General features: G+C 31.4%; 1 protein-coding gene across 1 annotated transcript; it reads left to right on the top strand.

The window, feature by feature from the left end:
* The first annotated feature begins 319 nt into the window (after positions 1-319).
* Positions 320-3,664, top strand: LOC129757850 (uncharacterized protein K02A2.6-like). Its single transcript, XM_055755191.1, has 2 exons — positions 320-1,114; positions 1,505-3,664. The coding sequence occupies exons 1-2, from the start codon at positions 320-322 to the stop codon at positions 3,662-3,664; spliced, it is 2,955 nt and encodes a 984-aa protein (XP_055611166.1).
* The last annotated feature ends 11,570 nt before the right edge of the window (positions 3,665-15,234 follow it).

Here is a 15,234-nt window from a genome sequence, read left to right on the forward strand (position 1 = left end):
TTTCAACCTGGCGAATCTCACTATTGACCAGTTCAAATGTCTTGTTTTTATCAAAGGCCTTCAGTCTACACAAGAGGCAGACATCCGCACACGGCTTTTGTCCAAAATAGATGCCGACGTTGCAACAATAATCAACTTGCAGTCGCTCGTGGAAGAATGTCAACGGGTGTCGAACCTTAAACACGACACGGCTCTCGTAGAAGGTCATGCACATGCATCCGGTGCTGTACAGGCAATTCAATAGTTTAAACCCAAACAGCCTCAATCAGATGCTACAGAAACAGTATCACCACGTTCGCCCTGTTGGCAATGTGGTGCCATGCATTTTGTGAGAGATTGTAGCTACACGACGCACATTTGTAAACAGTGCAACCAGCAGGGTCATAAGGACGGTTACTGCAGTTGTGTCCGCAAAGGTAGTAAGACCAATTACAAGCAACCATACCAGTCAAACACGAAGAAAAAGTCGGCCCAATCAAATCACATACACTCGGTGAATCAAATAAATCGTCGAAGGAAGTATGTCACAACAACAATCAACAATCACATCCTTAAACTGCAACTTGATTGTGGCTCCGACATAACGATTATATCTGAGGAGGCATGGGAAAGGTGCGGATGTCCGGATGTGCTATCAGAACACAAAGCGAATACTGCTTCTGGAGAACCGTTACCAATTACCGGAGAGTTCCTTTGTACGATGCAGATCAACGGTGCTTCCAGAAAAGGAACTTGTTATGTGACGTCGATTGAAGGACTGAACCTGTTGGGATTAGATTTCATCGATGCTTTTGACCTGTGGAACCAACCTTTGACCAGCGTGTGTAATCAGGTAAATCGTCCCAATTTAACTTATCTCTGTTTAAACCGGTACATTACTCGTTTCCCTGAAGTTTTCAGAGACGGCCTAGGACTGTGCAAGAAAACAAAAGTTAAGCTCTTCCTGAAACCGGACGCCCAACCAGTATTTAAACAAAAACGACCAGTACCCTTTCATGCCATCGAGAAAGTTGATGCCGAGCTGCTTCGCCTTCAGCAATTAAATATCATTGCCCCAGTGGACTACTCCGACTGGGCGGCTCCCATAGTAGCAGTCAGTAAACCCGGAGGGAAGGTGCGAATTTGCGCAGATTATTCGACAGGACTTAATTCAAAACTAGAACCGAACCAATATCCGCTTCCAACGCCAGATGATATTTTTTCAAAGTTATCAGGCTGTAAAATATTTAGCATCAGAGATTTGTCAGATGCGTATCTGCAAGTTGAAGTAGATGATGAATCTAAGCAATTGCTGACGATTAATACACATCGTGGTCTATTTCGATTCAATCGACTATCACCAGGTGTAAAATCTGCCCCTGGAACATTTCAGCAGCTCATCGCTAAGATGATATCGGGCCTAGAAGGTGTCGATAATTTTCTTGACGACTTCATAGTTTTCACCAAAACCCAAGCTGAACACGAACAAGCGCTGAACAAACTTTTTGCTCGCATCCAAGAATAGGGTTTCCGTATACGTCCAGAAAAGTGCTCGATCGGCAATCTCGAAATTAAGTATCTCGGGTTCATTATTAATTCCGAAGGCATCAAACCTGATCCCGATAAAGTAGCTGCCATTGACCAAATGCCTGTACCAGCGGATATTAGTGCCCTTCGATCTTTTTTAGGGGCTGCTAATTTTTATGGCAAATTCGTGAAAGAAATACACGTCATTCGTCGGCCACTCGATGACCTTCTAAAGAAAGACACTCCTTTTACCTGGGGTAAGAAGCAACAAGAATCTTTCGAGACCATTAAGAGCGTGTTACAGTCGGATCTACTATTAACGCACTACAATCCCAACTTAGAACTGATTGTAGCAGGTGACGCTTCAAAGATGGGTATCGGCGCAGTTGTTATGCATCGGTTCCCAGATGGACGTATCAAAGCAATCGCTCACGCTTCAAAAACGCTTACTGTTACCGAACAAAACTATAGCCAAGTGGAGAAAGAAGCGTATGCCTTAGTTTTCGCCGTCACCAAATTCCGTCGTATGCTACTCGGGCGCAAATTCAAACTCCAAACGGACCATCAACCTTTACTCAAGATTTTCGGATCCAAAAAAGGAATTCCCCTTCACACTGCTAATCGTCTCCAACGATGGGCTTTGTCCTTGCTTGGGTTCGAATTTGAAATTGAATACATTCCAACTGGCAATTTCGGTTATGTTGATGTGCTGTCACGTCTAATAAGCAATCATAAGAAACCTGAAGAAGAGGTCGTCATCGCTACGATCGGGGTAGAACATGAAATCACTGCGACTCTCGAAAATAGCTTATCAGCTCTACCAGTGAATTTCAAAATGATACAGCAAGCCACAGCAACTGATCCAACATTGCAAGAAGCGATGATATTAATTGCAGTGGGTTGGCCTCACAGCAGCCTAATCTCTGACCCTAAACTTAAAGCATTATACGGACGGCGTGAGAGTTTATCTGTTGTGAATGGATGCATTATGATGGAAGAGAGGTTGGTAGTTCCTGGCTCATTCGGACAACGAATCCTCAAGCAAATTCACAGAGGCCACCAAGGAATCGAGAGGATGAAGGCAATTGCTCGGAGCATTGTGTACTGGCCTAATATTGACGACGATATTCAAGCATACGTTCGCAAGTGCAGCATTTGTGCCTCTGCTGCCAAATCTCCACCACATTTCCAGCCGCAACCGTGGCCTCGGGCTGAGGGACCATGGAGGAGAATTCACCTGGACTATGCAGGTCCACTGCAAGGTTTGTTTTACCTAGTGATCGTGGATTCGTATTCAAAATGGCCAGAAATTTTCGAGACTCGTTCAACTACAGCAGCCGTAACTATCCGATATCTTATGGAAACGTTTGCTCGCTTCGGAGTGCCCGAAACGATTGTCTCCGATAATGGCTCACAGTTCTCCGGTTCTGAATTTAAAACCATGTGCCAGAAATTGGGTATAGTACACTTCCGCACTGCGCCTTACCACCCGCAGTCGAACGGACAAGCAGAACGATTCGTAGACACGCTCAAACGATCATTGCGCAAGATTATGGAGGGAGAAGGAGTACCAAGTACGGAAGCCCTCCAAACATTTCTACAAGTTTATCGGTCCACACCAAGCGCCGTATTAGATGGTAAATCTCCAGCACAAGAACTTTTCTGTCGTCCAATGCGAACCACACTTGACTTGTTACGCCCCACAACACAAGAAGCACCAGTCAAAAAAAGCACTTCAAATAATTTTCAGAAAGACACTTTAGTGTATTCTAAGGTTTACAACAGTGCAAATAAGTGGTCCTGGGTTCCGGGTACGATTATCGAATCAATTGGCAACGTAAACTTCAACGTTCTGCTGTCGTATCATCACGGGCGTAAAAAGTTAATTCGTGCACACTTAAATCAAATTCGTCCAAGGTACGATGAAACAGCGCAAAATTCGAAAGCCAAATGGACTTTCGATGTGTTGGTGGATGATTTTGGACTTAATCAAGAAGTAAATCCAGAGCCAGAGGTCGAATCCGAATTGTCATTCCAATCCGCAGTAGCAGATCCACCTATACCAGATGCAGTACTACCACCAATCCAGCCACAAGTTCAACGTCCAACCAGAAACATCCGGTTACCGAAAAGGTTGGAAGACTTCGTCGTGGGATGAGCTTAAAGGGGGAGATGCTACCACCCTGTTGAAACTACTGGATACAACCCTGTCAACTATGAACTGAGAGAGAAGAATGAGGTAAAGTTGTAACGTGTAAGGCAAGAGGACAAGACGCAAAAAGATTAAAAAGTTATAATTGTTACGAACTTAGTGTTTTATTTAGTAAAACACAATAATCCTGAGAAAATATCTTTCGAACCGAATAATCTCTGTGAGAAAACCTTTAAAATCCCTTAATGCTCGCAGATATTTTCTTTAAGCAAGCTGTTCCTGTGAGGACATATGAAGATCTTTTCATAATCCATACGATGACTTTTGCAATGAGGAAAATTTTTGAGAAACGTTCCCTCTGAGGACCTTTTCCGAACGACCAAGCACAACGAGGATAATATCTTCGTTGAAAAATTTCATTGTGAAGACATTCTTCGAACAAACTATCTCGGTGAGAAATAGTAATTTTAAAAAATCCCTACGAAATTTTTTTTTGGAAAGAAAATTTTTAAGAATCATTCACTGAGCGGACGTTTTCCGTAAGAATAACGTTGACCATTCCCAAATTTTTTGTAGATCCTTCACTGAAAAAATGTTTTTCGAACCGAACAATCCCTGAGGAAATCTTTAAAATTTCTAAATGTATGGCCGTAGGAACGAGGGGGGTTAAAATTTGCTCAATTTCGGCACATGTGCCAAAATCGGATGTTGCCAAAATCGGATGTTGCAAAATCGAATGTTACCAAAAACGAACGGGGTCTGTATTGCATTTTGGAATTGATGACTTTTTTGTAATCGTGAAAAAAGGAGGAAGAATCTAGGAACGAGGGATGAGCGGATCTTTCTCAAAATTTCAGTGTTTGTACTCTAGACCTCAGCAATTCTATCAGCCAAGTTTGGCAAAATTCGGATAATTTTTTTTCGCTGTGAACACTTGACATGGAATGATAATAAACTTAACTCCATAATAAACTTATACCTAACGGTATTTGCATTCAGTGCAAAAAAAAATATTGCAAAACTCATTTTTTTTTCTGCACTCTACGTAACTTACACAAGAAAGCGTGATAATGTAAAATTCATAGAACTAGACAAGTCTTAAATAGACTTAGAATTAAATTTAGCAAAGATTTTTGAGTAACTACCTACAGTTTTCTTCATCTCAGGATAAATTATAATAGCGAAGCCGTCTCCAAGTTTAACAGTGATGTTACTAAATAGGTGCTTAGAATGTTATTAAGTTTTTACACGCAATTATAAAATTATTGAACCGATTGATGTGATAAGTTTAAAATTCCAACTAATTCTTTTAGATTTTCAAACTCCCTTCGACTCCCATTCAAAGCTATTTATCGAAACCATTCCGAAACATTTCCCGACACATCCACACATAACATTGTTCGGAAACTTGTTAACCTATTGCAGATTTCCGCCTTTGTTGGTCACTTTCGGAAGCCCCATTGCATTGTCGGAGATGGGGGAAAAGTCGATTTGACCCATCCACCATTGCTCTCCGAATCTCGGATGATCTGTCTTCTGTCGACTGTTGGCTTCAAAGTCAAGCTACCATCATCAGAAGCGAAAATAAAGAACTGAGGTTGAAGACAGGCGGAAAAGATGAGAGACGGCTGCTGGCTGACTAAGCGTTTGAGGTTTATGCAAATTGAGATTCTTGCATCCTTGCTGTAGCCTGAAGTCAAGAGCCATGTGCATGGGGATGCTCGAATTCCTAACAGGCAGCAATAGCATCACTTGGCACACTTCTTTTATGAACCAAGCAACGAACCAACGAGGCGGGATTGTAAAATTCTGAGCACTTTTGTCTGGATCACACAAAGTTGCTGTTGATGTATGTATGTATGAATGTTTGTATGATTATTTGTTTGCTTGTATGTGTGCTTGTGTTCATCAAATATTTGGTTCATCACCGTCGTTCGAAAGGCGTTGAATAAATGATGTCGTACTACATCCATTAAACTTGGTTTTTGGTATTTGATGTTTGGTAAATGGTAAGTTTTAACTGTTTTCATAATCTTGTTCAATTATGGGGCCATTCAAATATTACGTAACGCAATTTTCGATCATTTGTAAAAATGTAAAAATGTAAAAATGTAAAAATGTAAAAATGTAAAAATGTAAAAATGTAAAAATGTAAAAATGTAAAAATGTAAAAATGTAAAAATGTAAAAATGTAAAAATGTAAAAATGTAAAAATGTAAAAATGTAAAAATGTAAAAATGTAAAAATGTAAAAATGTAAAAATGTAAAAATGTAAAAATGTAAAAATGTAAAAATGTAAAAATGTAAAAATGTAAAAATGTAAAAATGTAAAAATGTAAAAATGTAAAAATGTAAAAATGTAAAAATGTAAAAATGTAAAAATGTAAAAATGTAAAAATGTAAAAATGTAAAAATGTAAAAATGTAAAAATGTAAAAATGTAAAAATGTAAAAATGTAAAAATGTAAAAATGTAAAAATGTAAAAATGTAAAAATGTAAAAATGTAAAAATGTAAAAATGTAAAAATGTAAAAATGTAAAAATGTAAAAATGTAAAAATGTAAAAATGTAAAAATGTAAAAATGTAAAAATGTAAAAATGTAAAAATGTAAAAATGTAAAAATGTAAAAATGTAAAAATGTAAAAATGTAAAAATGTAAAAATGTAAAAATGTAAAAATGTAAAAATGTAAAAATGTAAAAATGTAAAAATGTAAAAATGTAAAAATGTAAAAATGTAAAAATGTAAAAATGTAAAAATGTAAAAATGTAAAAATGTAAAAATGTAAAAATGTAAAAATGTAAAAATGTAAAAATGTAAAAATGTAAAAATGTAAAAATGTAAAAATGTAAAAATGTAAAAATGTAAAAATGTAAAAATGTAAAAATGTAAAAATGTAAAAATGTAAAAATGTAAAAATGTAAAAATGTAAAAATGTAAAAATGTAAAAATGTAAAAATGTAAAAATGTAAAAATGTAAAAATGTAAAAATGTAAAAATGTAAAAATGTAAAAATGTAAAAATGTAAAAATGTAAAAATGTAAAAATGTAAAAATGTAAAAATGTAAAAATGTAAAAATGTAAAAATGTAAAAATGTAAAAATGTAAAAATGTAAAAATGTAAAAATGTAAAAATGTAAAAATGTAAAAATGTAAAAATGTAAAAATGTAAAAATGTAAAAATGTAAAAATGTAAAAATGTAAAAATGTAAAAATGTAAAAATGTAAAAATGTAAAAATGTAAAAATGTAAAAATGTAAAAATGTAAAAATGTAAAAATGTAAAAATGTAAAAATGTAAAAATGTAAAAATGTAAAAATGTAAAAATGTAAAAATGTAAAAATGTAAAAATGTAAAAATGTAAAAATGTAAAAATGTAAAAATGTAAAAATGTAAAAATGTAAAAATGTAAAAATGTAAAAATGTAAAAATGTAAAAATGTAAAAATGTAAAAATGTAAAAATGTAAAAATGTAAAAATGTAAAAATGTAAAAATGTAAAAATGTAAAAATGTAAAAATGAAAAAATGTAAAAATTTAAAAATGTAAAAATGTAAAAATGTAAAAATGTAAAAATGTAAAAATGTAAAAATGTAAAAATATAATAATGTAAAAATGTAAAAATGTAAAAATGTAAAAATGTAAAAATGTAAAAATGTAAAAATGTAAAAATGTAAAAATGTAAAAATGTAAAAATGTAAAAATGTAAAAATGTAAAAATGTAAAAATGTAAAAATGTAAAAATGTAAAAATGTAAAAATGTAAAAATGTAAAAATGTAAAAATGTAAAAATGTAAAAATGTAAAAATGTAAAAATGTCAAAATGTAAAAATGCAAAAATGTAAAAATGTCAAAATGTCAAAATGTCAAAATGTCAAAATTTAAAAATGTAAAAATGTAAAAATGTAAAAACGTAAAAATGTAAAAATGTTAAAAAAATAAATGTAAAAATGTAAACATAAACAATTGCAAAAATTCAAAAAGTTAAGCTTTCTCATGTCAAATTTAAATAAAAACCGAAGCATCGCAATGATAATTTGGTCATGTCAGTATGATGCTCAAAACCGAATAAAAACAATAAACCAACAAACCTTGAGGACCCATCAACACCTGTGGAAAACCGATGAGCGAGCAGGGAAATTTTTTGTCCCACATGACACACCGCGCTTACCTTTTCACCTCAGATCCAACAACACCGCTCTGCTTCTATTATGTGAATGGGAATTTTGTTAACCGGTGTGAGACAAGCCTCACACATTTTTGTTCATTCGTTTTTTTTGCTCTTTCTTTCGTGCTCTGATGGGACACGGGATTTCAATTAAATGAAATTCATTGCATCCATTAGAGAGAGCGCTCAGGCCCCAGAAGTGAATGGGTGGATGGAATTGGGAACCTGATAGAAAAAATGTACTTCTCGATTCGATCGGATCCCATTATATTGAGAAGCGATAATCGAATGACATTTTATTGCTACCGGTTTGATTGGAATTGATGGGTTTGTTTTTCAATTTTTATTTGGGCTACATTAAGGTATGTGGAAATTTGAATCGAAATTATTTCGATTGGTAAAATGAATTTGACAGGAGAAATTTCCCTTTAGAGACGTTCAAAACAAACGAATTTAACGATTATTGAGTAAAAACTGAGTCTAAAAGAAATTGTTTTGAGATCGAATAACATTTTCAAACATTCCTAACATTATTGATATTTTTGACATTTTTGTCATTTTTTATCTTTTTGACAATTTCTGACATTTTTCACATTTTTGATCTTTTTGACAATTTCTGACATTTTTTACATTTTTGACATTTTTGACATTTTTGAAATTTTTGAAATTTTTGAAATTTTTGAAATTTTTGAAATTTTTGAAATTTTTGAAATTTTTGAAATTTTTGAAATTTTTGAAATTTTTGAAATTTTTGAAATTTTTGAAATTTTTGAAATTTTTAAAATTTTTGAAATTTTTGAAATTTTTGAAATTTTTGAAATTTTTGAAATTTTTGAAATTTTTGAAATTTTTGAAATTTTTGAAATTTTTGAAATTTTTGAAATTTTTGAAATTTTCGAAATTTTTGAAATTTATGAAATTTTTGAAATTTTTGACATTTTTGACAATTTTGACATTTTTGACATTTTTGAAATTTTTGACAATTTTGACAATTTTGACAATTTTGACAATTTTGACAATTTTGACAATGTTGACAATTTTGACAATTTTGACAATTTTGACAATTTTGACAATTTTGACAATTTTGACAATTTTGACAATTTTGACAATTTTGACAATTTTGACATTTTTGACATTTTTGACATTTTTGACATTTTTGACATTTTTGACATTTTTGACATTTTTGACATTTTTGACATTTTTGACATTTTTGACATTTTTGACATTTTTGACATTTTTGACATTTTTGACATTTTTGACATTTTTGACATTTTTGACATTTTTGACATTTTTGACATTTTTGACATTTTTGACATTTTTGACATTTTTGACATTTTTGACATTTTTGACATTTTTGACATTTTTGACATTTTTGACATTTTTGCCATTTTTGACATTTTTGACATTTTTGACATTTTTGACATTTTTGACATTTTTGACATTTTTGACATTTTTGACATTTTTGACATTTTTGACATTTTTGACATTTTTGACATTTTTGACATTTTTGACATTTTTGACATTTTTGACATTTTTGACATTTTTGACATTTTTGACATTTTTGACATTTTTGACATTTTTGACATTTTTGACATTTTTGACATTTTTGACATTTTTGACATTTTTGACATTTTTGACATTTTTGACATTTTTGACAATTTTGACAATTTTTGACAATTTTGACAATTTTGACAATTTTGACAATTTTGACAATTTTGACAATTTTGACAATTTTGACAATTTTGACAATTTTGACAATTTTGACAATTTTGACAATTTTGACAATTTTGACAATTTTGACAATTTTGACAATTTTGACAATTTTGACAATTTTGACAATTTTGACAATTTTGACAATTTTGACAATTTTGACAATTTTGACAATTTTGACAATTTTGACAATTTTGACAATTTTGACAATTTTGACAATTTTGACAATTTTGACAATTTTGACAATTTTGACAATTTTGACAATTTTGACAATTTTGACAATTTTGACAATTTTGACAATTTTGACAATTTTGACAATTTTGACAATTTTGACAATTTTGACAATTTTGACAATTTTGACAATTTTGACAATTTTGACAATTTTGACAATTTTGACAATTTTGACAATTTTGACAATTTTGACAATTTTGACAATTTTGACAATTTTGACAATTTTGACAATTTTGACAATTTTGACAATTTTGACAATTTTGACAATTTTGACAATTTTGACAATTTTGACAATTTTGACAATTTTGACAATTTTGACAATTTTGACAATTTTGACAATTTTGACAATTTTGACAATTTTGACAATTTTGACAATTTTGACAATTTTGACAATTTTGACAATTTTGACAATTTTGACAATTTTGACAATTTTGACAATTTTGACAATTTTGACAATTTTGACAATTTTGACAATTTTGACAATTTTGACAATTTTGACAATTTTGACAATTTTGACAATTTTGACAATTTTGACAATTTTGACAATTTTGACAATTTTGACAATTTTGACAATTTTGACAATTTTGACAATTTTGACAATTTTGACAATTTTGACAATTTTGACAATTTTGACAATTTTGACAATTTTGACAATTTTGACAATTTTGACAATTTTGACAATTTTGACAATTTTGACAATTTTGACAATTTTGACAATTTTGACAATTTTGACAATTTTGACAATTTTGACAATTTTGACAATTTTGACAATTTTGACAATTTTGACAATTTTGACAATTTTGACAATTTTGACAATTTTGACAATTTTGACAATTTTGACAATTTTGACAATTTTGACAATTTTGACAATTTTGACAATTTTGACAATTTTGACAATTTTGACAATTTTGACAATTTTGACAATTTTGACAATTTTGACAATTTTGACAATTTTGACAATTTTGACAATTTTGACAATTTTGACAATTTTGACAATTTTGACAATTTTGACAATTTTGACAATTTTGACAATTTTGACAATTTTGACAATTTTGACAATTTTGACAATTTTGACAATTTTGACAATTTTGACAATTTTGACAATTTTGACAATTTTGACAATTTTGACAATTTTGACAATTTTGACAATTTTGACAATTTTGACAATTTTGACAATTTTGACAATTTTGACAATTTTGACAATTTTGACAATTTTGACAATTTTGACAATTTTGACAATTTTGACAATTTTGACAATTTTGACAATTTTGACAATTTTGACAATTTTGACAATTTTGACAATTTTGACAATTTTGACAATTTTGACAATTTTGACAATTTTGACAATTTTGACAATTTTGACAATTTTGACAATTTTGACAATTTTGACAATTTTGACAATTTTGACAATTTTGACAATTTTGACAATTTTGACAATTTTGACAATTTTGACAATTTTGACAATTTTGACAATTTTGACAATTTTGACAATTTTGACAATTTTGACAATTTTGACAATTTTGACAATTTTGACAATTTTGACAATTTTGACAATTTTGACAATTTTGACAATTTTGACAATTTTGACAATTTTGACAATTTTGACAATTTTGACAATTTTGACAATTTTGACAATTTTGACAATTTTGACAATTTTGACAATTTTGACAATTTTGACAATTTTGACAATTTTGACAATTTTGACAATTTTGACAATTTTGACAATTTTGACAATTTTGACAATTTTGACAATTTTGACAATTTTGACAATTTTGACAATTTTGACAATTTTGACAATTTTGACAATTTTGACAATTTTGACAATTTTGACAATTTTGACAATTTTGACAATTTTGACAATTTTGACAATTTTGACAATTTTGACAATTTTGACAATTTTGACAATTTTGACGATTTTGATAATTTTGACAATTTTGACAATTTTGACAATTTTTTTAATTTTTACAATTTTTGCAATTTTGACAATTTTTACAATTTTTACAATTTTGACAATTTTGACAATTTTTACAATTTTTACAATTTTTACAATTTTTACAATTTTTACAATTTTTACAATTTTTACAATTTTTACAATTTTTACAATTTTGACGATTTTTACAATTTTTACAATTTTTACTTTTTTGACATTTTTGACATTTTTGACATTTTTGACATTTTTGACATTTTTGACATTTTTGACATTTTTGACATTTTTGACATTTTTAACATTTTTGACATTTTTGACATTTTTGACATTTTTGACATTTTTGACATTTTTGACATTTTTGACATTTTTGACATTTTTGACATTTTTGACATTTTTGACAATTTTGACAATTTTGACATTTTTGACAATTTTGACAATTTTGACATTTTTGACATTTTTTTTGTATTTATTTGAGAGGTTTTCAGCCACAGGCTGGTTCGCCTCTAATTTGACATTTTGGAAATGTTAGACTTTTTTAACATTTTTGACATTTTTTAAATTTTGATTTTTAACTGCCTTTTTTGTTTGTTCTTTTCAATTTTACATCCAATCAAATGGTCAGTTAAAAATAGAAAGTAAAATTATGTTTTTCACCTTTCAGAAATTATGATTCCCATTCCAGGTTCAATTTAAAAAAAAAATGCTCAAGCAGCATGTTCTTCAATTGAAATAATTCACCTAAGTGTGTTCATAAGTAAAACTTGGGTGCAATTTGCACCGATAAATTACGATGGGGATGACATCGAACATCTTTCTTTGTGCCGGGCTTTTATACACCCATAAAATTTTTGGCGACGCTGATGCCACAAAAGTTTAATGTATATTCTCGGCCAAAAGTTTCTTGGATGGTGGTGGTTTTGGTCCAAAGTTGCTCACCTAAATTTGCGCTTCTGGCAACGTTCCTGCCACCCATGGAGAATATCCGGGAAACGTCGAGATTCAAAGCAGTTGCGTCGTCTTCGTCCTAACTGCGAATAGGAATGCTGGAGATGAGCAGAAGCTTTCTGCTGAGACAATTTCGGAATGGTGCCTGGAAGGTGTGAGATCCGGTTACAGAAAATGGTGTGATGAAATATGGCGGCAATAGAACATGACAGACATTTTACCTGATGCCCGCATAAAAGTTCTCCCGGGAGTGTGTATTTTATGAGTGGCGATGGCCATCGTAATTCATTCGCCGTAATGAAATGTTTCCGCAGAGCAGCAGCGTTCAGCCATTTGCATATTCAGTCAGTGGTACCCCGCAGTAAATGGCTTTATGGGCTCGGAAATATAAAAGTTTTTAACAAGGAAAAAATCTTCCAAGAGTCTAGCCATCATCCTTGAACAGTCAATTATTTTAAAACAACTCAAATAACAAAAATTTTTGTTTAAAAGTTGTTAGACGCCCATCAAATCACTGAAGCGAAACAGCCAATTGACTCTCCCCGGGGAAGAATAAAAGCTCGATAAAATAACAACCTAGAGAGGTGGTTGTTAAAAAACATCCTATCACCGCGGCGGGCGAGTGGGTTGAAAAAGTTTCACGACCTCAGATTTTTTCTGTTTGTTTCAAAGGGGAAGGAGTTTTTAAGCAGTTCATCAACACTAAACTTTTAGTGGAAAGACAAAATTTACGGCGTTGACAATGCGATAACATCAACCCTAGGCTCCCGAGGTGATAATTGGTCGTCAAATTCGTCACCAAGATTGATCAAGAAAGGATAATTGATTAAAAAAAAGTTTTGTTTAAAGTTCTTTGAAAAATTCGAAAATTTGAAAATATTCGATGAACTTTCCTGAATTGAATACAATCAACTCAAATAGACTGGATTAAGAAAGATAAGAAGTTTCCAGTTTTAATTTCAGAGTTTGAGGTACCTATAAAAGATTTTTTTCCTCGTTGAATATTCAACTTTTATACCGGTTTTCAAGAGCTTGTGGAAAAATGAGTCGAAAATAATCGATCGAACCACTTTTGCCCATCCCTCCGGGAGTGTCGTCATCAATCTCAATTATCCGGAACACTTCGTTCGCTCTCACTATCGGGCATCATCAATTTTCTTTCTCCTTAATGGACCGTTCGTAGGACAAACTTGGAATGGAGTGGAGCTCCAGGTAGTGGGGGCTCAAATCTGACTGGCAGGCTACCAAATTGCTAGCAGACAGTTGGGCGGCCTTGAGGTTTATTCACTAATTTGCAACCAGCTAGCTCGGCTATTTAGTTGAAGTTGCTGAAACGAAAAATCATTCGTTTTAAAGTGTCTGGTTTAAACTGACAAGTGTCCTTTGGAGTTATCTTATCCCCAGTTTTTAAATAAATGTTTCGAAAGTAGCAGCAGAGAACTGGAATGAATATAGCCGTTAAGTAGTTTTTGATCTTGTTAATGTAATTGGATGTCGCTATCAATTAGCAAAATTGTGTGTCAGATCTCAAGTCGATGGGACTTGAAACTTTTCGGTAGCATAAAAGCAGAATTCAGCAGAAAGCAGTGAAGGAAAAAGGTTTTTAATTTTTCCTTGTTCTCACTGCCTGATTTTGACAATAAGAGAGACAAAAAATTATAATTTTTATCTATTGGCCACATCCCAGATCTTTTAGCTAGCGCAGCATCCCATACGACACGTTGTAGAAGTCTGAACCCAATGAATTGTTGATCAGTACACACTCGTTCCGTTTGATCTTTTTGTTTTGTGACTGATCGTCACTAAAAATAAATTTCTATCCATCCGAATCGTCGCGTTTTTTATTTGTCCAATATAAGTTTGTCCTGTTAATTTAGTGTAAATCAATTGTCGCCGAAAATCCCCGATCATCCAATTTCGGTAAAAACAACTCAAGGTTTTACATGCTTTAAAAAAATAATCTCTTAACGGTTTTTTGATGTGATTTGACCCAATTTAGATTTTTGTTGATTTTCCTTTCAATATTAATATTTTTCATAAACCATAAATAAAAAAAAAAGAACATTTCACTGACCATCAGAAGAAAAAATCACAATTGATTTTTGGATTTTAATTTAAATTTCTTTCTAGTCCTGAATCATTCGGAATTTCGTTTTATGATTTAAGGTGCCGCGATTGGCTCTTGAACATTTTTTTCAAACAAATTTCAAAACAGACCATTTATTCTCAAATTTTAATCGGCTTTGAAGTTTCTCTATAAGGTTTGTGTTTTTCTGTTAAAATCTGCTTCTCAAGTTTTATTTCAAAAAGGAATCTTGAAATTATTTGTAGTTCTCACTTGTTGAAGAAATTTTGTATTTACACCAGAAAATTAACAAATGATGTCTGTTCTCTATTATTTTAAGACGTACCCGTTTTTGTAATTTTTGGGTTGATTTTTGTATCATTTTCTATTTTAGAATCTCTTTTTTTTTGAAGAATTTTTATAATATTGTGCGTCGTTTTGAGGAAGTAAAGCGTTTGATTATCATTATTAGATCATTTTTAATCAAGTTTTTGTATCAGTTTGTAGAAATTTCAATGACAATAGGGGAACA

Source organism: Uranotaenia lowii, chromosome 1 (genome assembly GCF_029784155.1).
Source record: "Uranotaenia lowii strain MFRU-FL chromosome 1, ASM2978415v1, whole genome shotgun sequence".
Taxonomy (NCBI): domain Eukaryota; kingdom Metazoa; phylum Arthropoda; class Insecta; order Diptera; family Culicidae; genus Uranotaenia; species Uranotaenia lowii.

Excerpts from the sequence above, each read along its gene's own strand:
- LOC129757850 (XM_055755191.1), top strand. The coding sequence starts at position 320 with ATGCATTTTGTGAGAGATTGTAGCTACACGACGCACATTTGTAAACAG. Across the intron at positions 1,115-1,504 it reads TCAGTAAACCCGGAGGGAAG|GGTTTCCGTATACGTCCAGA; the intron begins GTGCGAATTTGC and ends ATCCAAGAATAG.